At 46.1% G+C, this 24,656-nt stretch overlaps 1 protein-coding gene across 1 annotated transcript in view; it reads left to right on the top strand.

Moving 5' to 3' along the window:
• The first annotated feature begins 2,765 nt into the window (after positions 1–2,765).
• Positions 2,766–24,656, top strand: part of ANXA10 (annexin A10) — a 147,804-nt gene continuing 125,913 nt past the window's right edge. The window contains exon 1 of the mRNA XM_044276203.1: positions 2,766–2,918. Within this exon, the coding sequence (XP_044132138.1) occupies positions 2,766–2,918 (153 nt within the window). The remainder of the gene's footprint in view (positions 2,919–24,656) is intronic.

A 24,656-nucleotide genomic window follows, 5' to 3' on the forward strand; every position in this document is an offset into this window, starting at 1 on the left:
AGCCCATTCTAAAGATCATTTCACCGCATACAAGCAATCCCTTCTCATATTCAAATCCTCACTCGCTGATGCAAAACAGGCCTACTTCTCATCTCTCATATCTTCCCTGTCACACAGCCCTGAACAACTTTTTAGCACTTTTAACTCCCTTCTCCGTCCCCCAGTGCCCCCACCCTCTCCTCTCTTCTCAGCTGAGGACTTTGCCAAATATTTCAAACAAAAGATAGTCAACATCAGAGACAGCTTTACTACACAGTCCCCACAGACCCTCTACACAACTGCTCAGTCCTCTTCTCCCAAAACCTGCTTCTCCACCATTACAGAAGAAAAACTCTCCACTCTACTCTCCAAATCTCATCTGACCACCTGTGCACTTGACCCAATCCCATCCCACCTCATCCCTAACCTCACCACAGTGTTTATCCCAGCCCTAACTTATCTCTTCAACCTATCACTAAACTCTGGTTTCTTCCCCTCTGCTTTTAAACATGCTACCATTTCACCCATCCTCAATAAGTCTTCACTTGACCCATCTTCCTTGTCCAGTTATCGCCTCATATCACTTCTTGCGTATGCCTCAAAGCTACTTGAACAACATGTCCATTCAGAACTGTCCTCCCACCTCTCCTCCTGCCCCCTCTTTGACCGCCTACAATCTAGCTTCCGACCCCACCACTTGACCGAGACTGCCCTTACCAAAGTCACCAATGACCTACTGACAGCCAAAACAAAGAAACAATACTCTGTCCTCCTTCTCCTTGACCTGTCCTCTGCCTTCAACACTATTGAGCACTCCCTTCTCTTGCAAACTCTCTTCTGTTGCAAACTCCCTTCTCTTGCATTAGCTTTGGCCTACAGCCAAAGCTAATGCAAAAACAGTAGCCAAGAAAATTTTGTCTGAGCTGGTGTGCAGATTTAGAGTTCCAGTGACAGGGAAACTCATTTCACTTCAGAGGTTTTACAGGAGATACTTCACTCTCCAGGCATAGACCAGGCATTTCACACACCTCATAGGCTTCAAAGCAGCGGAAAGGTAGAACGCTTGAATGGAACCTTAAAGCTAAAAATCTAGAAAGCAATGGCCGAGACTGGTAATGGTAAGCCATGGACAGAGTGTTTACCAATAGCATTGTATACAGTTAGAGTAACCCTTCATAGGAAAACACAGTTAAGTCCCAATGAGATACTTTTTGGCACGGTGCCAAGGACAGGACTGTATTTCCCTCAGCAGCTCCAGACCATTCTTTCAGACTTGACAAAATATGTTGGCGCATTGCACAGGAGATTACAACAGGTTCATATTTGTGTTATCAGTTCTATTCCAGATGCCTCTTCACTGGAAGGGACTCATTCATTAAATCCTGGAGACTGGGTCACTGTGAAAAGATATGTAAGGAAAGCAATAGAACCTCGATTTGACGATCCATTCCAACCAAGTCCAGCTGACTACACCAACCTCTGTGAAGCTGGAAGGGAAACCAACTTGGATCCACACCTCCCACTGCAAGAAGCTGATAAAGCCATGATTTGGGGAAAGTATTTGTTCACAAGTATTGTAGTCCACTACACTTTTGGGGCATATGATGAAGATAGTAGTGAATGGGAAAATAAGTTTATCAAGCACCATAAAATAGTTTCCCATATGAGAAATTTATCTGACTGCTGGATTTGCAGTAATTCACCAATTACTACCAATTCCATGCCATATATTGCTAAACCCCTTTCAGAGAAGGAGCTATTAGATTTACCTTGCTGGGATATACCTCAGCTGACACTAGAATCACATTATAAGGAAACAGCTTTAGCATTAGAGATGTCGCGAACATAAAATTTTCCGTTCGCAAACGGCAAACGTGAATTTCTGCGAATGTTCGCGAACGGGCGAACTGGGCGAACCGCCATAGACTTCAATAGGCAGGCGTATTTTAAAACCCACAGGGACTTTTTCTGGCCACAATAGTGATGGAAAAGTTGTTTCAAGGGGACTAACACCTGGACTGTGGCATGCCGGAGGGGGATCGATGGCAAAACTCCCATGGAAAATTACGTAGTTGACGCAGAGTCAGGTTTTAATCCATAAAGGGCATAAATCACCTAACATTCCTAAACGTGCTTTAAAACATCAGGTATGATGTTGTGTCGATCAGGTAGTGTAAGGGTTACGCCCGCTTCACAGTGACAGACCAAACTATGACATGTGCGCCCTCATACGCCAATTTATTTCTTGGCTTTTGGGAACGTGAATATGTACAGCAGGCAATGGATGGAGCGGATGGACAGGTTATATCCTGGATCCGCTTTATAGACAACATTTTGTTTATCTGGAAGGGGTCTAGGACGGCATTGGATTCGTTTTTGATACAGCTTAACATGAATGATTGGAACATCAGGCTGACCCAGACCATTTCTCAACATCAAATGACCTTTTTGGATATCAACATCAAGACATCTGTAGATGGTACCTTGTCAACTGGAGTTCAGCATAAGGACACTGCTGTAAATGCTCTTCTGCATGCCTCCTCCTTTCATCCCCAACATCAAAAGCGTTCCATACCAATTGGACAGTTCTTAAGAGCCAAGAGATTATGTACAACAACAGAGGATTTTAAAGATGAGTTCCGACAGCGCTTTAAACAAAGAGGTTACCACCCTGGGGTTATTGAACGGGGTATCAACGGGCCCTAAATACATCTCGACAGGCCCTCCTTACAACAAAGCCCAAGAAAGTGTCGGATATCACATCCGACAGGGCGCCACCAGTCTGCATGATTACGGATTACAGCACACAATGGAAAAATATCAGGAAAACCTTTGTGAAGCTCTGGACGATCCTGCAGACTAATCATGTTCTAGACTCAGTGCTCACCTCGAGCCCCACTCTGGTATCCCGACGCAGCAAGAATCTCAATGACATCTTGGTATCCAGCCATTATGTCCCACCAAAACCCCAGGATTTTTTGTCCCAGTCTAGGGGGCCCAGATGGGGTTCGACATCTTGTGGGCATTGTAGTATTTGTAGGGCCATGGTTAAGAGTGATTCCTTTAATGATTCATCTGGCAAAAATGTATACAAGATTGTGTATTTCATTAATTGCAGCAGTAGTGGCGTCATATATTATGCAACATGCCCATGTGGATTAATCTACATTGGCACGACAATACGTGAATTGCGCATACGCATTCAGGAACACCAAAGTGATATACGTACGGCATCTAAAGTTGGTGATGATGACAGAGAACGGATAGTGAAGCTCAAACCAGTTGCGTGACACTTCAGTTTGAAACACAACAATCGATGGCAGGACCTGAAGGTCCGTGGCATCGATAGAGTAAACTTGAGTTCTCGGGGTGGTGATCTCTTTAGGCGTCTTGAACAGGTTGAAAGCAAGTGGATAATTAAACTCCAGACCCAAGCACCATATGGGCTAAACGATAAGGTACCCTTTGCATCCTTTTTGTGAATGTCTCCTCTTTGAATCTCCTTGCTGTGTCCAGGTCCCTTTATGTTTTATGTGATTGTCTTGGTTGTGTGTGGTAGAGTCTCCAGTGGGTTGTGGACTATGTGAGTGGCCAATCAAATCATGAGTATGTTTGTGCTATTGAGAGTGGGTACACATGGTGTGTTCTGCATGAGATTGCAAAGATATACAGGGGTTGTATTGATGCGACAAATAGATTATGGGGTTATTAAGGGGGCAGAATTCATGAAGAAATGGGTGTGGGGATATCATGATGTTATGCGTTTATTTATATTTGGGATACTATGAGGGGATTTGATTTAATTATATCACAGCATTTCTTATATGATGGATGTTGAATAACTCACTTCCTGTGCTTTTTTTAGTACATTATCATTATCTTTTCATCTACACTCACCTAAATAATTATTAGGAACACCTGTTCTATTTCTCATTAATGCGATTATCTAGTCAACCAATCACATGGCAGTTGCTTCAATGCATGTAGGGTTGTGGTCCTGGTCAAGACAATCTCCTGAACTCCAAACTGAATGTCAGAATGGGAAAGAAAGGTGATTTAAGCAATTTTGAGCGTGGCATGGTTATTGGTGCAAGACGGGCCGGTCTCAGTATTTCACAATCTGCTCAGTTACTGGGATTTTCACGCACAACCATTTCTAGGGTTTGGAAATAATGGTGTGAAAAGGGAAAAACATCCAGTATGCGGCAGTCCTGTGGGCGAAAATGCCTTGTTGATGCTAGAGGTCAGAGGAGAATGGGCCGACTGATTCAAGCTGATAGAAGAGCAACGTTGACTGAAATAACCACTCGTTACAACTGAGGTATGCAGCAAAGCATTTGTGAAGCCACAACACGCACAACCTTGAGGCGGATGGGCTACAACAGCAGAAGACCCCACCAGGTACCACTCATCTCCACTACAAATAGGAAAGAGAGGCTACAATTTGCACAAGCTCACCAAAATTGGACTGTTGAAGACTGGAAAAATGTTGCCTGGTCTGATGAGTCTCGATTTCTGTTGAGACATTCAAATGGTCGAGTCCGAATTTGGCGTAAACAGAATGAGAACATGTATCCATCATGCCTTGTTACCATTGTGCAGGCTGGTGGTGGTGGTGTAATGGTGTGGGGGATGTTTTCTGGGCACACTTTAGGCCCCTTAGTGCCAATTGGCCATCGTTTAAATGCCACGGGCTACCTGAGCATTGTTTCTGACCATGTCCATCCCTTCATGACCACCATGTACCCATCCTCTGATGGCTACTTCCAGCAGGATAATGCACCATGTCACAAAGCTCGAATCATTTCAAATTGGTTTCTTGAACATGACAATGAGTTCACTGTACTAAAATGGCCCCCACAGTCACCAGATCTCAACCCAATAGAGCATCTTTGGGATGTGGTGGAACGGGAGCTTCGTGCCCTGTATGTGCATCCCTCAAATCTCCATCAACTGCAAGATGCTTATCCTATTTCTAAAGAATGCTATCAGCACCTTGATGAATCAATTCCACAAAGAATTAAGGCAGTTCTGAAGGCAAAAGGGGGTCCAACACTATTAGTATGGTGTTCCTAATAATTCTTTAGGTGAGTGTATATTATTTATCATTCACTATCTTTCCCCAAAAACTTTTTCTCCTTGTGTGCACAATGTTGAGTACTACAGAGAGATAAATAGTTGAGCACGTTACTTCCAACCCCTTTGGGTTGGGTTAAATTGTCAATTTTGTGTTGCACGAGTCTATTATAATAAATCAACTCTTTGGGGTTGATCTAGATTGCTGACTATATATGATGCACTAGTGTATTGTGCATTATAATGCTGATTCCACATGTATTCACCTATTAATATTCATATTTTTTCAAGACAATATATGATCTTTTCATTTTTAGTCTTTTTATATTCTTCGCAAGCGTCAAAATCTTCCCATCCTTTTATCCTAGCTCCATTTTTAACACACTGAACTATTGTATAATCCAGTGTGTATGATGACTACCCCTGTGTAGTGTGTGGTATGTGTATAGCGCAATTGCGCTGCACATTCATGCACTATACTACTATATATATATATATATATATATATATATATCTCAAAAACAACTAAAATCTAAAATTAAAATATTAATAGGTGCCTATGTTTGTTACCTCTGCCTTTAGGATGCTGCATTAACATATTGTATATTGCATTTGAAACACACCATTTGGAGTGAATGTATATCTGTATGACTATGAATTGGTGGCCCATCTATATCAGGTCTGGATATTGTAAATACAATTATGTTGTATGCAACTGTAATGGCAGCCGGTCCGCATCACCTAACATGGTGGTTGCGGAGCGCCCGACATTCCACGCATGCGCCGGGCTGGGGCGCTGCCCGCCGCTCCCGGATGCCGATCGTCGCGCAGTAAGTGCGTGACTTCCCTCCTCCGGACCGGCGTGGCGTGGCCTGCAGCGCGGCGCTTGTGGTGGAATGCCGGGCGCCATGCACAGAGCACTCACCATGTGATAACATTCAGGTGAGTTGAAATAGACGGATGGCAGGCTAGCCAATGATATCAGTGATTTGATTGAATGACAGCCCACCAGCAAAGAAGATAAAGTCATCCCACCTACCCCTTGAAAAAGCTGTACGCGAAACGTGCGTTGGGGAGTGGACCGGTGGTGTTGCTGTACGGTATACTATAACTGTGTGGTCAGTATTTTTCTATGTGCTGGTTATAACTCTATTTACTCTACTGCCTCAGCTAGCAATCTGTGGTGTGTATTATCACTCCCATCTTGGTATCTGTTGTACAAATAATGCATTTAGGTAAATTATGAAATTTGGAGCCATAGTGTGTAGGTATAACATATCATCCTACTGGTGACCAATCAGGAAGTTTTTTGCACATGCACTTTATTTATATATACCGGCAGTTCACCATCGGTCCCCTTGGTTTTTAATATGTATTGTGGCCTGTATTAAATGTCTTTGTGTGACTTGTGTCAATCATGTGTCTTTCTGTGATTTTCTAATAAAATTATGCTATTTTTGGACTATCTTAGTACCACTAGTGTTATTTGTAATATATCTGACCCACTTATTTTGGTCGGTTTTCAAACTATGACAGACCAAACTCCCTGTTTAACGCACCGCAAACAACCGCAAACAGTCCATTTGCACAACCGCAAACTCCCCATTTGCACAAGGTTGGATACCAAGCTAGCCATGTCCCGTTCCTTGTCCTCACTGACGTCATTGAAGGTCTCTTCCTCCACCCAGTCATGTACAACACCAAGGGTCCCCGAAAGGTGACAACAAGCCCCCTGGGACGCCTGCTGTGGTTGGTCTTCCACCTCCTCAAAGCCACCTTCCTCCTCTGACTCCTCTTCTCCAGACTCCTCTCTCTGCGTTGCCGCAGGTCCAGCAATCGACGACGGCAAGGCTGCTTCTGGTGGTGATGGTGACCACAACTCTTCCTCTTCATGCTCATCTACGGCCTGATCCAGTACTCTTCGCAGGGCATGCTCCAGAAAAAACGCATATGGGATGAGGTCGATGATGTTGCCTTACGTTAGACTGACCAGGTTTGTCACCTCCGCAAAAGGACGCATGAGCCTACAGCCATTGTGCATGAGCGTTCAGTAACGCAGCCAAAAAATACCCAGCTCCGCAGAGGCTGTCCTTTTTTTTTTTTTATTAAAAAAATCTGTTCTTACCAGTTTAATCTCTGTTTTGTCCCCTATCAGGGGCCGGTGTATGGAATAGATTTTAGGAACCGGGAGATGGAAAAAGATGCTTGGTCGGTCCTCTTACTTCCAATTTGGGGCACTGCGCATGTGCCGTGCAATGTACTGTGCCACCCTATATGAGTGGTGTGTTAACTAGTACCCCCTATCAGGGGACGTGTATCGAATAGATTTTAGATAACCGCAAAGAGTTGTCAATAGTTGACACACTCATGACATAAATTTTATTCCTCTATGCGTCAATCTTGGTGTAGTGATGACTGTGCTCGTGCGCACGTTTGGGAGATTGCAGGCGATGGTGGTTTTTCAAAAAGCCTATGGTCGTGCTGAGGTAGTTCAGTGACAGTTAAGTGACCCAGAAAACAATGACTCTGCAGTGTGGGCCCATTGTTGGCCTAGTAGGCTTTAATGATCACCTTTGATGATCACAAAGAAAATTCATGTTTTTTTCTATGCAAAATTATCCAGCCGATCGCTTTTGGTCTGTTCACAATGAAGCAATGACCTTATCATCTGGGGTGTGCCAACATTGCGATTGCCAACATACTCATAGAGCTGATCGCTTCATTGTGATATGCAAGCCCCTTCACCACAACAAGGTAACGATCACGAAGGGCAATTGACACATGTATGTGCCTTTTTTTTTGTTTTGTTTTTGCAGCCACAGTGCAGCACCAGAGGCCAGAAAAATTAGGCATGTACACATGCCTGAAAAATTAGATATTGTTGCAGCCGCTGCTGTAGCAGAAGTCAGAAAGATTTATGTTTTCCAGGCAGAAACTGCACTAAAACATTGCGGCTTGAACCCTAGTTCGTGGCGAAGAAGTCACGGGATGCAGAGGTTAAATACAGCAGCGTGTGGACCATTTTTAGCCCAAGGCATCTCATCTCATCGGGCCTTTTTTAGTCAAATGTATCGCCCACTGTCAGTCCCTTCGGGATCCATGCCTCATTCATCTTAATAAAGGTGAGGTAATCTGTACTTTTTTTACCTAGGCGACTTCTCTTCTCAGTGACAATACCTCCTGCTGTTCTGAAGGTCCTTTCTGACAGGACACTTGAAGCGGGGCAGGCCAGAAGTTCTATCGCAAATTGGGATAGCTCAGGCCACAGGTCAAACCTGCACACCCAGTAGTCAAGGGGTTCATCGCTCCTCAGAGTTTCGATATCTGCAGTTAAGGCAAGGTAGTCTGCTACCTGTCGGTCGAGTCGTTCTCTGAGGGTGGACCCCGAAGGGCTGTGGCAATGCGTAGGACTTAAAAAGCTCTGCATCCTCCATCAACAACACGTCTGTAAAGCGTCCTGTCCTTGCCGGCGTGGTCGTGGTAGGAGGAGGATTACTTTCACCTCCTCCCCTGTTAGATTCCCGTTGTGCTGTGACATCACCCTTATATGCTGTGTAAAGCATACTTTTTAACTTGTTTTGGAACTGCTGCATCCTTTCCGACTTCTGGTAATTCGGTAACATTTCAGCCACTTTCTGCTTATACCAGGGGTCTAGTAGCGTGGCCACCCAGTACAGGTCGTTCTCCTTCAGCCTTTTTATACGAGGGTCCCTCAACAGGCATGACAGCATGAAAGACCCCATTTGCACAAGGTTGGATGCCGAGCTCCTCATGTCCCATTCCTCGTCCTCACTGATCTCACTGAAGGTCTGTTCTTACCCCAGCCACGTACAACACCACGGGTACCAGATAGGTGACAACGAGCACCCTGGGATGCCTGCTGTGGTTGGTCTTCCTCCTCCTCAAAGCCACATTCCTCCTCTGACTCCTGTTCCTCAGACTCCTCTTCCAGCGTTGCCGCATGTCCAGCAAGCGATGCTGATAAGGCTGTTTCTGGTGGAAGATTGGGTGTCCTGTGTTAGCCAGTTAACTATGTCACCAGAACTTTTCGAGTTCAGGGTACGTGGCCTCTGAACACTGGGCATTATTATAGGGCCAAAGAAAATCACAGCACCACGACCACGACGGCCCCTGCAGGGTGGCCTGCCTCTGCCTGTCATTTTTTTTTAGATTAGTGGTACTATGCGTGCAAGGTACTGTGCCACCAGATATGAGTGGTGGGCACTGGCAGTGGGCACAGTAAACTCTGTGGGCCTGACACACGCTGGCAGGCAACTGCAATTATATTACAGAGAAAAAATAGTTTTACTGTTTTAAATGCAAGCTACTGTGACACCAGATATGAGTGGTAGACACTGGCAGTAGTGGGCACAGTACACGCTGTGGGCCTGACACACGCTGGCAGGCAACTGCAATTATATTACAGAGAAAAAAAAAAAGAAAAAAAGCAGACTGATGTACTAGCCCTAAAAAGGGCGTTTTGGAGTGCTGTCCTTACAGCAGAGATCAGATGAGTCTTTCAGGACTGGAGTGGACACAGAACACTGGCCTAGCTAACGATTTCCCTAATCATCAGCATCAGCTGCACTGTCCCTGCTCTCACTAACACTGCAGCTTCAGAATGAATCTAAGATGGATGCTGTCCTTGCTTTTTGATAGGAGGTGGGAGGGTCTAAGAGGGTGGGTATGCTGCTGATTGGCTAGAATGTGTCTGCTGACTGTGAGGTACAGGGTCAAAGTTTGCTCAATGATGACAAATTGGGGGAGGACCGAACATCGAATATGTTCGCCTGCCGCGGCGGAAGCGAACAAGCGATGTTCGCCGGGAACTGTTCGCCGGGGAATAGTTCGGGACATCTCTATTTAGCATTACCTGTAACTGGATGGATAAAATATCCCTGGTGGTGGGTGAATATATCTACAAGGGTAGGTACTTTGTATAATTATGACAAGCGAGAGGATGGTTGGAAATAAAGACAGGTTGCTCTGATGGACGTGGGAGAAGTTCCTAGTCAAGAGATTAAAATAAGCTTTTCAGGCCAAGAAAGTAAACATAAATATTATTTGGCAAGGAAAATACATGATTCTAAGTGGAATTATAAAGTACAGTTTCCACTTGGAAATAAGGCACAGTGTGGGAGATTAGGTGCTTTTTTTTATCAGCAATGAGGAGTAGATTCAGAAGAAGTAATAAAAAGTATAAAAGGCGATGGGGCAGCAGTCTGTGGTCCATTGTTATATTATAATCTTATTACTAATGATATCAACCCTGAATCTTGGTATATGTATATATATATATATATATATATATATATATATATATATATATATATCAGGATACTAAGATATTCATTTCAATTGTTGATGCATTAATTAGAAAGGTTCAAATTCAATTAGCTGATGATGTCTACATAGTATGTTGCAATAAGGCATTCAAGTGGCTTCCACAAGGAGCTGGAGAAGTTTGTACCCTAGCTAGGCTTGAACCTGCCACATGGACATGGCAATCTGAGTGAGGACATCCCTTATCAGCATTTGCCTGGATATATGCTGACAAAGAGGAGTGCGCCTGTTATACCTGACATGCCTGAGAGATTACATTTTAAACACCCAACTAAATTGATTCATGCTGATCACCAACCATAGAAAAGGTGGGAATGTACTTCCCACTAATGAATACTTATTTCCTGTCCACTGTAATCGTCAAAAATGCTAGACAAATTGATGATTTAGGTGAATTTTTTGATATCACAGATTATTTGCTTGATGCTGTAGAAGAAAATTTAGTATACCTGAAGCAACTAATCATTAGCACACATCAGCATGCAATGGTCTTAGACTATCTTACAGCAGCCCAAGGAAGGTTGTGTCAAATAGTGAGTTCTGCATGCTGTCATTATATATCCCACAAGTATATTTAGAGTATCACAAGTAGGGATGAGCGAACTCGAACTCGAATTTTGGGGTGTCCGTGACACGGACCCGAACCCGGACATTTTCGTAAAAGTCCGGGTTCGGGTTCGGTGTTCGTCGCTTTCTTGGCGCTTTTGTGACGCTTTCTTGGCGCTTTTTGAAAGGCTGCAAAGCAGCCAATCAACAAGCGTCATACTACTTGCCCCAAGAGGCCGTCACAGCCATGCCTACTATTGGCATGGCTGTGATTGGCCAGAGCACCATGTGACCCAGCCTCTATTTAAGCTGGAGTCACATAGCGCCGCCCGTCACTCTGCTCTGATTAGCGTAGGGAGAGGTTGCGGATGCGACAGTAGGGCGAGATTAGGCAGATTAACTCCTCCAAAGGACTTCACTTGATTAATCAATCGATCTGCAGCTGTGCATCATTGAGCTGCTGAAATTCAAATGCTCACTCACTGTTTTTAGGCTGCCCAGACCGTTTGTCAGTCACTTTTTTCTGGGGTGATCGGCGGCCATTTTGTGTCTTGTGCGGTGCTGCGACCAAGTGCATCCAAGCTGCGACCAAGTGCATTTAACCCTCAATGGTGTGGTTGTTTTTTGGCTAAAGCCTACATCAGGGTGAAGCTGTCACACCAAGTGCATTTAACCAGCAATAGTCTGTTCATTTTTTGGCCATATACTAAATCAGGGGCAAGCTGCGCCCGTCACCAAGTGCATTTAACCCTCAATGGTGTGGTTGTTTTTTGGCTAAAGCCTACATCAGGGTGAAGCTGTCACACCAAGTGCATTTAACCAGCAATACTCTGTTCATTTTTTGGCCATATACTAAATCAGGGGCAAGCTGCGCCTGTCACCAAGTGCATTTAACCCTCAATGGTGTGGTTGTTTTTTGGCTAAAGCCTACATCAGGGTGAAGCTGTCACACCAAGTGCATTTAACCAGCAATAGTCTGTTTATTTTTTGGCCATATACTACATCAGGGGCAAGCTGCGCCCGTCACCAAGTGCATTTAACCCTCAGTAGTGTGGTTCGTCAAGCTGTGACACCAAGTGCATTTAACCAGCAATAGTCTGTTCATTTTTTGGCCATATACTACATCAGGGGCAAGCTGCGCCCGTCACCAAGTGCATTTAACCCTCAGTAGTGTGGTTGGTCAAGCTATCACACCAAGTGCATTTAACCAGCAATAGTCTGTTCATTTTTTGGCCATATACTAAATCAGGGGCAAGCTGCGCCCGTCACCAAGTGCATTTAACTAGCAATAGTCTGTTCATTTTTTGGCCATATACTACATCAGGGGCAAGCTGCGCCCGTCACCAAGTGCATTTAACCCTCAGTAGTGTGGTTGGTCAAGCTATCACACCAAGTGCATTTAACCAGCAATAGTCTGTTCATTTTTTGGCCATATACTAAATCAGGGGCAAGCTGCGCCCGTCACCAAGTGCATTTAACCAGCAATAGTCTGTTCATTTTTTGGCCATATACTACATCAGGGGCAAGCTGCGCCCGTCACCAAGTGCATTTAACCCTCAGTAGTGTGGTTGGTCAAGCTATCACACCAAGTGCATTTAACCAGCAATAGTCTGTTCATTTTTTGGCCATATACTAAATCAGGGGCAAGCTGCGCCCGTCACCAAGTGCATTTAACCAGCAATAGTCTGTTCATTTTTTGGCCAAATACTACATCAGGGGCAAGCTGCGCCCGTCACCAAGTGCATTTAACCAGCAATAGTGTGGTTATTTTTTGGCCATATCCCAGTCTAATTCTGTCACTAAATCCATACCGGTCACCCAGCGCCTAAATACTAGGCTTCAAATTTATATCCCGCTAAATCTCTCGTTACCGCTGTCCTGTTGTGGCTGGGAAAGTTATTTAGTGTCCGTCAAAGCACATTTTTTGATCTGGGTTGAAGTACAATTCCCAATTTAGCAATTTCATAATTTAGTGGTTCCTGCTATATCAGAGCTATTTGAAATCTATCCCTAAAAGGGTATATAATATTCAAGGTGCACATAGGGTCATTCAGAATAACTTCACACACACGCTACTGTGCATTTCCAAGTCTAATTCTGTCGCTAAATCCATACCGGTCACCCAGCGCCTAAATACTAGGCCTCAAATTTATATCCCGCTAAATCTCTCGTTACCGCTGTCCTGTTGTGGCTGGGAAAGTTATTTAGTGTCCGTCAAAGCACATTTTTTGTTCTGGGTTGAAATACAATTCCCAATTTAGCAATTTCATAATTTAGTGGTTTCTGCTATATCAGAGCTATTTGAAATCTATCCCTAAAAGGGTATATAATATTCAAGGTGCACATAGGGTCATTCAGAATAACTTCACACACACGCTACTGTGCATTTCCAAGTCTAATTCTGTCACTAAATCCATACCGGTCACCCAGCGCCTAAATACTAGGTCTCAAATTTATATCCCGCTAAATCTCTCGTTACAGCTGTCCTGTTGTGGCTGGGAAAGTTATTTAGTGTCCGTCAAAGCACATTTTTTGTTCTGGGTTGAAGTACAATTCCCAATTTAGCAATTTCATAATTTAGTGGTTCCTGCTATATCAGAGCTATTTGAAATCTATCCCTAAAAGGGTATATAATATTCAAGGTGCACATAGGGTCATTCAGAATAACTTCACACACACGCTACTGTGCATTTCCAAGTCTAATTCTGTCACTAAATCCATACCGGTCACCCAGCGCCTAAATACTAGGCCTCAAATTTATATCCCGCTAAATCTCTCGTTACCGCTGTCCTGTTGTGGCTGGGAAAGTTATTTAGTGTCCGTCAAAGCACATTTTTTGTTCTGGGTTGAAATACAATTCCCAATTTAGCAATTTCATAATTTAGTGGTTTCTGCTATATCAGAGCTATTTGAAATCTATCCCTAAAAGGGTATATAATATTCAAGGTGCACATAGGGTCATTCAGAATAACTTCACACACACGCTACTGTGCATTTCCAAGTCTAATTCTGTCACTAAATCCATACCGGTCACCCAGCGCCTAAATACTAGGCCTCAAATTTATATCCCGCTAAATCTCTCGTTACCGCTGTCCTGTTGTGGCTGGGAAAGTTATTTAGTGTCCGTCAAAGCACATTTTTTGTTCTGGGTTGAAGTACAATTCCCAATTTAGCAATTTCATAATTTAGTGGTTCCTGCTATATCAGAGCTATTTGAAATCTATCCCTAAAAGGGTATATAATATTCAAGGTGCACATAGGGTCATTCAGAATAACTTCACACACACGCTACTGTGCATTTCCAAGTCTAATTCTGTCGCTAAATCCATACCGGTCACCCAGCGCCTAAATACTAGGCCTCAAATTTATATCCCGCTAAATCTCTCGTTACCGCTGTACTGTTGTGGCTGGGAAAGTTATTTAGTGTCCGTCAAAGCACATTTTTTGTTCTGGGTTGAAGTACAATTCCCAATTTAGCAATTTCATAATTTAGTGGTTCCTGCTATATCAGAGCTATTTGAAATCTATCCCTAAAAGGGTATATAATATTCAAGGTGCACATAGGGTCATTCAGAATAACTTCACACACACGCTACTGTGCATTTCCAAGTCTAATTCTGTCACTAAATCCATACCGGTCACCCAGCGCCTAAATACTAGGCCTCAAATTTATATCCCGCTAAATCTCTCGTTACCGCTGTCCTGTTGTGGCTGGGAAAGTTATTTAGTGTCCGTCAAAGCACATTTTTTGTTCTGGGTTGAAATACAATTCCCAATTTAGCAATTTCATAATTTAGTGGTTTCTGCTATATCAGAGCTATTTGAAATCTATCCCTAAAAGGGTATATAATATTCAAGGTGCACATAGGGTCATTCAGAATAACTTCACACACACACTACTGTGCATTTCCAAGTCTAATTCTGTTAGTAAATTTATATCCCGCTGAATTTGAATACAATACATTGGGCCAAATAATATTTTTGTTGTTGTGGTGAACCATAACAATGAGAAAAACATCTAGTAAGGGACGCGGACGTGGACATGGTCGTGGTGGTGTTAGTGGACCCTCTGGTGCTGGGAGAGGACGTGGCCGTTCTGCCACATCCACAGGTCCTAGTGTACCAACTACCTCAGGTCCCAGTAGCCGCCAGAATTTACAGCGATATATGGTGGGGCCCAATGCCGTTCTAAGGATGGTAAGGCCTGAGCAGGTACAGGCATTAGTCAATTGGGTGGCCGACAGTGGATCCAGCACGTTCACATTATCTCCCACCCAGTCTTCTGCAGAAAGCGCACAGATGGCGCCTGAAAACCAACCCCATCAGTCTGTCACATCACCCCCATGCATACCAGGGAAACTGTCTCAGCCTCAAGTTATGCAGCAGTCTCTTATGCTGTTTGAAGACTCCACTGGCAGGGTTTCCCAAGGGCATCCACCTAGCCCTTCCCCAGCGGTGAAAGATATAGAATGCACTGACGCACAACCACTTATGTTTCCTGATGATGAGGACATGGGAATACCACCTCAGCATGTCTCTGATGATGACGAAACACAGGTGCCAACTGCTGCGTCTTTCTGCAGTGTGCAGACTGAACAGGAGGTCAGGGATCAAGACTGGGTGGAAGACGATGCAGGGGATGATGAGGTCCTAGACCCCACATGGAATGAAGGTCGTGCCACTGACTTTCACAGTTCGGAGGAAGAGGCAGTGGTGAGACCGAGCCAACAGCGTAGCAAAAGAGGGAGCAGTGGGCAAAAGCAGAACACCCGCCGCCAAGAGACTCCGCCTGCTACTGCCCGCCGCCATCTGGGACCGAGCACCCCAAAGGCAGCTTCAAGGAGTTCCCTGGCATGGCACTTCTTCAAACAATGTGCTGACGACAAGACCCGAGTGGTTTGCACGCTGTGCCATCAGAGCCTTAAGCGAGGCATTAACGTTCTGAACCTGAGCACAACCTGCATGACCAGGCACCTGCATGCAAAGCATGAACTGCAGTGGAGTAAACACCTTAAAACCAAGGAAGTCACTCAGGCTCCCCCTGCTACCTCTTCTGCTGCTGCCGCCTCGGCCTCTTCTGCTGCTGCCGCCTCGGCCTCTTCCTCCGCCTCTGGAGGAACGTTGGCACCTGCCGCCCAGCAAACAGGGGATGTACCACCAACACCACCACCACCACCTCCGTCACCAAGCGTCTCAACCATGTCACACGGCAGCGTTCAGCTCTCCATCTCACAAACATTTGAGAGAAAGCGTAAATTCCCACCTAGCCACCCTCGATCCCTGGCCCTGAATGCCAGCATTTCTAAACTACTGGCCTATGAAATGCTGTAATTTAGGCTGGTGGACACAGACAGCTTCAAACAGCTCATGTCGCTTGCTGTCCCACAGTATGTTGTTCCCAGCCGCCACTACTTCTCCAAGAGAGCCGTGCCTTCCCTGCACAACCAAGTATCCGATAAAATCAAGTGTGCACTGCGCAACGCCATCTGTGGCAAGGTCCACCTAACCACAGATACGTGGACCAGTAAGCACGGCCAAGGAAGCTATATCTCCCTAACTGCACACTGGGTAAATGTAGTGGCAGCTGGGCCCCAGGCGGAGAGCTGTTTGGCTCACGTCCTTCCGCAGCCAAGGATCGCAGGGCAACATTCTTTGCCTCCTGTTGCCACCTCCTCCTTCTCGGCTTCCTCCTCCTCTTCTTCCACCTGCTCATCCAGTCAGCCACACACCTTCACCACCAACTTCAGCACAGCCCGGGGTAAACGTCAGCAGGCCATTCTGAAACTCATATGTTTGGGGGACAGGCCCCACACCGCACAGGAGTTGTGGCGGGGTATAGAACAACAGACCGACGAGTGGTTGCTGCCGGTGAGCCTCAAGCCCGGCCTGGTGGTGTGCGATAATGGGCGAAATCTCGTTGCAGCTCTGGGACTAGCCAATTTGACGCACATCCCTTGCTTGGCGCATGTGCTGAATTTGGTGGTGCAGAAGTTCATTCACAACTACCCCGACATGTCAGAGCTGCTGCATAAAGTGCGGGCCGTCTGTTCGCGCTTCCGGCGTTCACATCCTGCTGCTGCTCGCCTGTCTGCGCTACAGCGTAACTTCGGCCTTCCCGCTCACCGCCTCATATGCGACGTGCCCACCAGGTGGAACTCCACCTTGCACATGCTGGACAGACTGTGCGAGCAGCAGCAGGCCATAGTGGAGTTTCAGCTGCAGCACGCACGGGTCAGTCGCACTACAGAACAGCACCACTTCACCACCAATGACTGGGCCTCCATGCGAGACCTGTGTGCCCTGTTGCGCTGTTTCGAGTACTCCACCAACATGGCCAGTGGCGATGACGCCGTTATCAGCGTTACAATACCACTTCTATGTCTCCTTGAGAAAACACTTAGGGCGATGATGCAAGAGGAGGTGGCCCAGGAGGAGGAGGAGGAGGAGGAGGAGGAAGAGGGGTAATTTTTAGCACTTTCAGGCCAGTCTCTTCGAAGTGACTCAGAGGGAGGTTTTTGGCAACAGCAGAGGCCAGGTACAAATGTGGCCAGACAGGGCCCACTACTGGAGGACGAGGAGGACGAGGATGAGGAGGAGGTGGAGGAGGATGAGGATGAAGCATGGTCACAGCGGGGTGGCACCCAACGCAGCTCGGGTCCATCACTGGTGCGTGGCTGGGGGGAAAGGCAGGACGATGACGATACGCCTCCCACAGAGGACAGCTTGTCCTTACCCCTGGGCAGCCTGGCACACATGAGCGACTACATGCTGCAGTGCCTGCGCAACGACAGCAGAGTTGCCCACATTTTAACCTGTGCGGACTACTGGGTTGCCACCCTGCTGGATCCACGCTACAAAGACAATGTGCCCACCTTACTTCCTGCACTGGAGCGTGATAGGAAGATGCGCGAGTACAAGCGCACGTTGGTAGACGCGCTACTGAGAGCATTCCCAAATGTCACAGGGGAACAAGTGGAAGCCCAAGGCCAAGGCAGAGGAGGAGCAAGAGGTCGCCAAGGCAGCTGTGTCAATGCCAGCTCCTTTGAGGGCAGGGTTAGCATGGCAGAGATGTGGAAAACTTTTGTCAACATGCCACAGCTAACTGCACCACCACCTGATACGCAACGTGTTAGCAGGAGGCAACATTTCACTAACATGGTGGAACAGTACGTGTGCACACCCCTCCACGTACTGACTGATGGTTCGGCCCCATTCAACTTCTGGGTCTCTAAATTGTCCACGTGGCCAGAGCTAGCCTTTTATGCCTTGGAGGTGCTGGCCTGCCCGGCGGCCAGCGTTTTGTCTGAACGTGTATTCAGCACGGCAGGGGGCGTCATTACAGACAAACGCAGCCGCCTGTCTACAGCCAATGTGGACAAGCTGACGTTCATAAAAATGAACCAGGCATGGATCCCACAGGATCTGTCCGTCCCTTGTCCAGATTAGACATTAACTACCTCCCCTTAACCATATATTATTGGACTCCAGGGCACTTCCTCATTCAATCCTATTTTTATTTTCATTTTACCATTATATTGCGAGGCTACCCAAAGTTGAATGAACCTCTCCTATGTCTGGGTGCCGGGGCCTAAATATATGCCAATGGACTGTTCCAATGTTGGGTGACGTGAAGCCTGATTCTCTGCTATGACATGCAGAATGATTCTCTGCTGACATGAAGCCAGATTGTCTGTTACGGGACCTCTCTCCTCTGCCTGTGTGTGTGCTGGGCCTAAATATATGCCAATGGACTGTTGCAGTGGTGGCTGACGTGAAGCCTCATTCTCTGCTATGACATGCAGACTGATTCTCTGCTGACATGAAGCCAGATTCTCTGTTACGAGACCTCCCTCCTCTGCCTGGGTGCTGGGCCTAAATATATGCCAATGGACTGTTGCAGTGGTGGCTGACGTGAAGCCTCATTCTCTGCTATGACATGCAGACTGATTCTCTGCTGACATGAAGCCAGATTCTCTGTTACGGGACCTCTCTCCTCTGCCTGTGTGTGTGCTGGGCCTAAATATATGCCAATGGACTGTTGCAGTGGTGGCTGACGTGAAGCCTCATTCTCTGCTATGACATGCAGACTAATTCTCTGCTGACATGAAGACAGATTCTCTGTTACGGGACCTCTCTCCTCTGCCTGTGTGTGTGCTGGGCCTAAATATATGCCAATGGACTGTTGCAGTGGTGGCTGACGTGAAGCCTCATTCTCTGCTATGACATGCAGACTGATTCTCTGCTGACATGAAGCCAGATTCTCTGTTACGGGACCTCCCTCCTCTGCCTGGGTGCTGGGCCTAAATATATGCCAATGGACTGTTGCAGTGGTGGCTGACGTGAAGCCTCATTCTCTGCTATGACATGCAGACTAATTCTCTGCTGACATGAAGACAGATTCTCTGTTACGGGACCTCTCTCCTCTGCCTGTGTGTGTGCTGGGCATAAATATATGCCAATGGACTGTTGCAGTGGTGGCTGACGTGAAGCCTCATTCTCTGCTATGACATGCAGACTGATTCTCTGCTGACATGAAGCCAGATTCTCTGTTACGGGACCTCTCTCCTCTGCCTGTGTGTGTGCTGGGCCTAAATATATGCCAATGGACTGTTGCAGTGGTGGCTGACGTGAAGCCTCATTCTCTGCTATGACATGCAGACTAATTCTCTGCTGACATGAAGACAGATTCTCTGTTACGGGACCTCTCTCCTCTGCCTGTGTGTGTGCTGGGCCTAAATATATGCCAATGGACTGTTGCAGTGGTGGCTGACGTGAAGCCTCATTCTCTGCTATGACATGCAGACTGATTCTCTGCTGACATGAAGACAGATTCTCTGTTACGGGACCTCCCTCCTCTGCCTGGGTGCTGGGCCTAAATATATGCCAATGGACTGTTGCAGTGGTGGCTGACGTTAAGCCTCATTCTCTGCTATGACATGCAGACTGATTCTCTGCTGACATGAAGCCAGATTCTCTGTTACGGGACCTCCCTCCTCTGCCTGGGTGCTGGGCCTAAATATATGCCAATGGACTGTTGCAGTGGTGGCTGACGTGAAGCCTCATTCTCTGCTATGACATGCAGACTAATTCTCTGCTGACATGAAGACAGATTCTCTGTTACGGGACCTCTCTCCTCTGCCTGTGTGTGTGCTGGGCCTAAATATATGCCAATGGACTGTTGCAGTGGTGGCTGACGTGAAGCCTCATTCTCTGCTATGACATGCAGACTGATTCTCTGCTGACATGAAGCCAGATTCTCTGTTACGGGACCTCTCTCCTCTGCCTGTGTGTGTGCTGGGCCTAAATATATGCCAATGGACTGTTGCAGTGGTGGCTGACGTGAAGCCTCATTCTCTGCTATGACATGCAGACTGATTCTCTGCTGACATGAAGCCAGATTCTCTGTTACGGGACCTCTCTCCTCTGCCTGTGTGTGTGCTGGGCCTAAATATATGCCAATGGACTGTTGCAGTGGTGGCTGACGTGAAGCCTCATTCTCTGCTATGACATGCAGACTGATTCTCTGCTGACATGAAGCCAGATTCTCTGTTACGGGACCTCTCTCCTCTGCCTGTGTGTGTGCTGGGCCTAAATATATGCCAATGGACTGTTGCAGTGGTGGCTGACGTGAAGCCTCATTCTCTGCTATGACATGCAGACTGATTCTCTGCTGACATGAAGCCAGATTCTCTGTTACGGGACCTCCCTCCTCTGCCTGGGTGCTGGGCCTAAATATATGCCAATGGACTGTTGCAGTGGTGGCTGACGTGAAGCCTCATTCTCTGCTATGACATGCAGACTAATTCTCTGCTGACATGAAGACAGATTCTCTGTTACGGGACCTCTCTCCTCTGCCTGTGTGTGTGCTGGGCCTAAATATATGCCAATGGACTGTTGCAGTGGTGGCTGACGTGAAGCCTCATTCTCTGCTATGACATGCAGACTGATTCTCTGCTGACATGAAGCCAGATTCTCTGTTACGGGACCTCCCTCCTCTGCCTGGGTGCTGGGCCTAAATATATGCCAATGGACTGTTGCAGTGGTGGCTGACGTGAAGCCTCATTCTCTGCTATGACATGCAGACTAATTCTCTGCTGACATGAAGACAGATTCTCTGTTACGGGACCTCTCTCCTCTGCCTGTGTGTGTGCTGGGCCTAAATATATGCCAATGGACTGTTGCAGTGGTGGCTGACGTGAAGCCTCATTCTCTGCTACGACATGCAGACTAATTCTCTGCTGACATGAAGACAGATTCTCTGTTACGGGACCTCTCTCCTCTGCCTGTGTGTGTGCTGGGCCTAAATATATGCCAATGGACTGTTGCAGTGGTGGCTGACGTGAAGCCTCATTCTCTGCTATGACATGCAGACTGATTCTCTGCTGACATGAAGCCAGATTCTCTGTTACGGGACCTCTCTCCTCTGCCTGTGTGTGTGCTGGGCCTAAATATATGCCAATGGACTGTTGCAGTGGTGGCTGACGTGAAGCCTCATTCTCTGCTATGACATGCAGACTAATTCTCTGCTGACATGAAGACAGATTCTCTGTTACGGGACCTCTCTCCTCTGCCTGTGTGTGTGCTGGGCCTAAATATATGCCAATGGACTGTTGCAGTGGTGGCTGACGTGAAGCCTCATTCTCTGCTATGACATGCAGACTGATTCTCTGCTGACATGAAGCCAGATTCTCTGTTACGGGACCTCTCTCCTCTGCCTGTGTGTGTGCTGGGCCTAAATATATGCCAATGGACTGTTGCAGTGGTGGCTGACGTGAAGCCTCATTCTCTGCTATGACATGCAGACTAATTCTCTGCTGACATGAAGACAGATTCTCTGTTACGGGACCTCTCTCCTCTGCCTGTGTGTGTGCTGGGCCTAAATATATGCCAATGGACTGTTGCAGTGGTGGCTGACGTGAAGCCTCATTCTCTGCTATGACATGCAGACTAATTCTCTGCTGACATGAAGACAGATTCTCTGTTACGGGACCTCTCTCCTCTGCCTGTTTGTGTGCTGGGCCTAAATATATGCCAATGGACTGTTGCAGTGGTGGCTGACGTGAAGCCTCATTCTCTGCTATGACATGCAGACTGATTCTCTGCTGACATGAAGCCAGATTCTCTGTTACGGGACCTCCCTCCTCTGCCTGGGTGCTGGGCCTAAATATATGCCAATGGACTGTTGCAGTGGTGGCTGACGTGAAGCCTCATTCTCTGCTATGACATGCAGACTAATTCTCTGCTGACATGAAGACAGATTCTCTGTTACGGGACCTCTCTCCTCTGCCTGTGTGTGTGCTGGGCCTAAATATATGCCAATGGACTGTTGCAGTGGTGGCTGACGTGAAGCCTCATTCTCTGCTATGACATGCAGACTGATTCTCTGCTGACATGAAGACAGATTCTCTGTTACGGGACCTCCCTCCTCTGCCTGGGTGCTGGGCCTAAATATATGCCAATGGACTGTTGCAGTGGTGGCTGACGTGAAGCCTCATTCTCTGCTATGACATGCAGACTGATTCTCTGCTGACATGAAGACAGATTCTCTGTTACGGGACCTCCCTCCTCTGCCTGGGTGCTGGGCCTAAATATATGCCAATGGACTGTTGCAGTGGTGGCTGACGTGAAGCCTCATTCTCTGCTATGACATGCAGACTAATTCTCTGCTGACATGAAGCCAGATTCTCTGTTACGGGACCTCTCTCCTCTGCCTGGGTGCTGGGCCTAAATTTATGAAAATGGACTCTTACAGTGGTGGGTGACGTGAAGCCAGATTCTCTGCTATGGGACCTCTCTCCAATTGATTTTGGTTAATTTTTATTTATTTAATTTTTATTTTAATTCATTTCCCTATCCACATTTGTTTGCAGGGGATTTACCTACATGTTGCTGCCTTTTGCAGCCCTCTAGCTCTTTCCTGGGCTGTTTTACAGCCTTTTTAGTGCCGAAAAGTTCGGGTCCCCATTGACTTCAATGGGGTTCGGGTTCAGGACGAAGTTCGGATCGGGTTCGGATCCCGAACCCGAACATTTCCGGGATGTTCGGCCGAACTTCTCGAACCCGAACATCCAGGTGTTCGCTCAACTCTAATCACAAGATCTACAGCAAGCCAAGCAATTAAAAGAAGGGTTCTGAAATGTACATCTGACACCTCCTGACCTTGCATTACCTGATTGGTTATCATGGCTTAATCCCCTTAATTGGTTCCGTGGGACAGGTGGATGGATTTCCGGATTATTCCATATGTTACTACAAGGATGTTTCCTAATATTATTGATTTTTATCGTTGTTAAACTTTTCCTGCTGATTCTTCAAAAAATATTAAAGTCTAAATGTTTTACAGGAAAATCTAAGGTAACTACTGTGATTAAGAACAAAGATACTCCCGCACAAGTGATGGTCATGACGGCTTCACCCTCAACATCTGCCACTGCAACAACTACGATTGTATCTCCTGTTTTAAAGTCAGCTACACCAAAGGACAGTTGTACCTACTGCGGACAGAAGACATTTGAGAATTTTACTAATTGCATTTATTGCAGAACATTATTGAAAACAAAAAGGAATAATGGTTAACTGATTGAGGTTCCCTAAGATGAATTAGGCAGGATAGGTAGTGCAGATGGTTTAAGGAAGTAGAATCTTCTGGATGGATGCTGATCATCCCACAATCTGCAAGAATTAGTATTCTTCCACTTTGTGTAAATAGGAAGATTCTTTAAACCTGTCTTCCTCTAGTAAGGAGGTAAGGAAATCTATACAGTCAGTGGAATAATGTAGGGCTTTCAGGATCGAGATTTATAATAGATGCACCATTAATTGCATTTTCCAGGGTCCTCCAGCAAACTTAATCTAATCCTACCAGTGGTATATCATACATGCTAGGACGAGCAACAACACCTTTTGCAACCTTAGATTGTCTTTTGGGATCTCTCTGCCAAAGATCCACGTTCAATAATTTTGAAATTAAAGATAATACTCATAAGAATTTGTGATAAGTGATATTTATTGATTGCATTGCCAACTTGTAAATAATTACAACATTTTGGACAAAACCATGCCCTACTTCAGACAGCATGTTATCAGTTTTCATTTATTGGTGGCAGCCTATGGTTGCCGAACATGCGAACATATGGCGATGTGCACCGGAGCCATTTTATTTTGCATTGTGCTGAACGTTGACCCATGACACATACATCAGGTGGGACAGGACAGCCTATTGAGATGTTTCAGCACATGGACACACCCCCACCCTATAACAGAACTCAATCTGGCAGCCATTTTACATTCTGTGTTTTTCCAGTGTTGGGAGAGGTTGCTTTGTGGAGCAGGGACACACTGTTAGAGACACCAAATGTTAGCTAATAGTCATTTTAAGGACTGGTATAGGTGTGCTATCAAAAGGTGTGATATACTGAGGGGTGTGATATACTTATAATATACTTTCTAACATAGAAAATATATTATAGTGCATTTGTATTTTGCAGCAGTTTTGTGCGGTTCTGCTGCGATACTAAAGCTATATAGAGGGAAAAATGCTATTGGAATGACTAATTGCAACTGGCGTCATATACCTGTTGCCCCCCAAAAAAACTAATTGAGGGGTGTAATATACCTATAATATACTTTCTAACATAAAAAGTATATTATAGTGCATTTGTATTGTGCAGCAGTTGTGTGCGGTTCTGCTGCAATACCAAAGGTATATAGAG

The sequence above is a fragment of the Bufo gargarizans genome, chromosome 1, assembly GCF_014858855.1.
Source record: "Bufo gargarizans isolate SCDJY-AF-19 chromosome 1, ASM1485885v1, whole genome shotgun sequence".
Classification (NCBI taxonomy): Eukaryota; Metazoa; Chordata; class Amphibia; order Anura; family Bufonidae; genus Bufo; species Bufo gargarizans.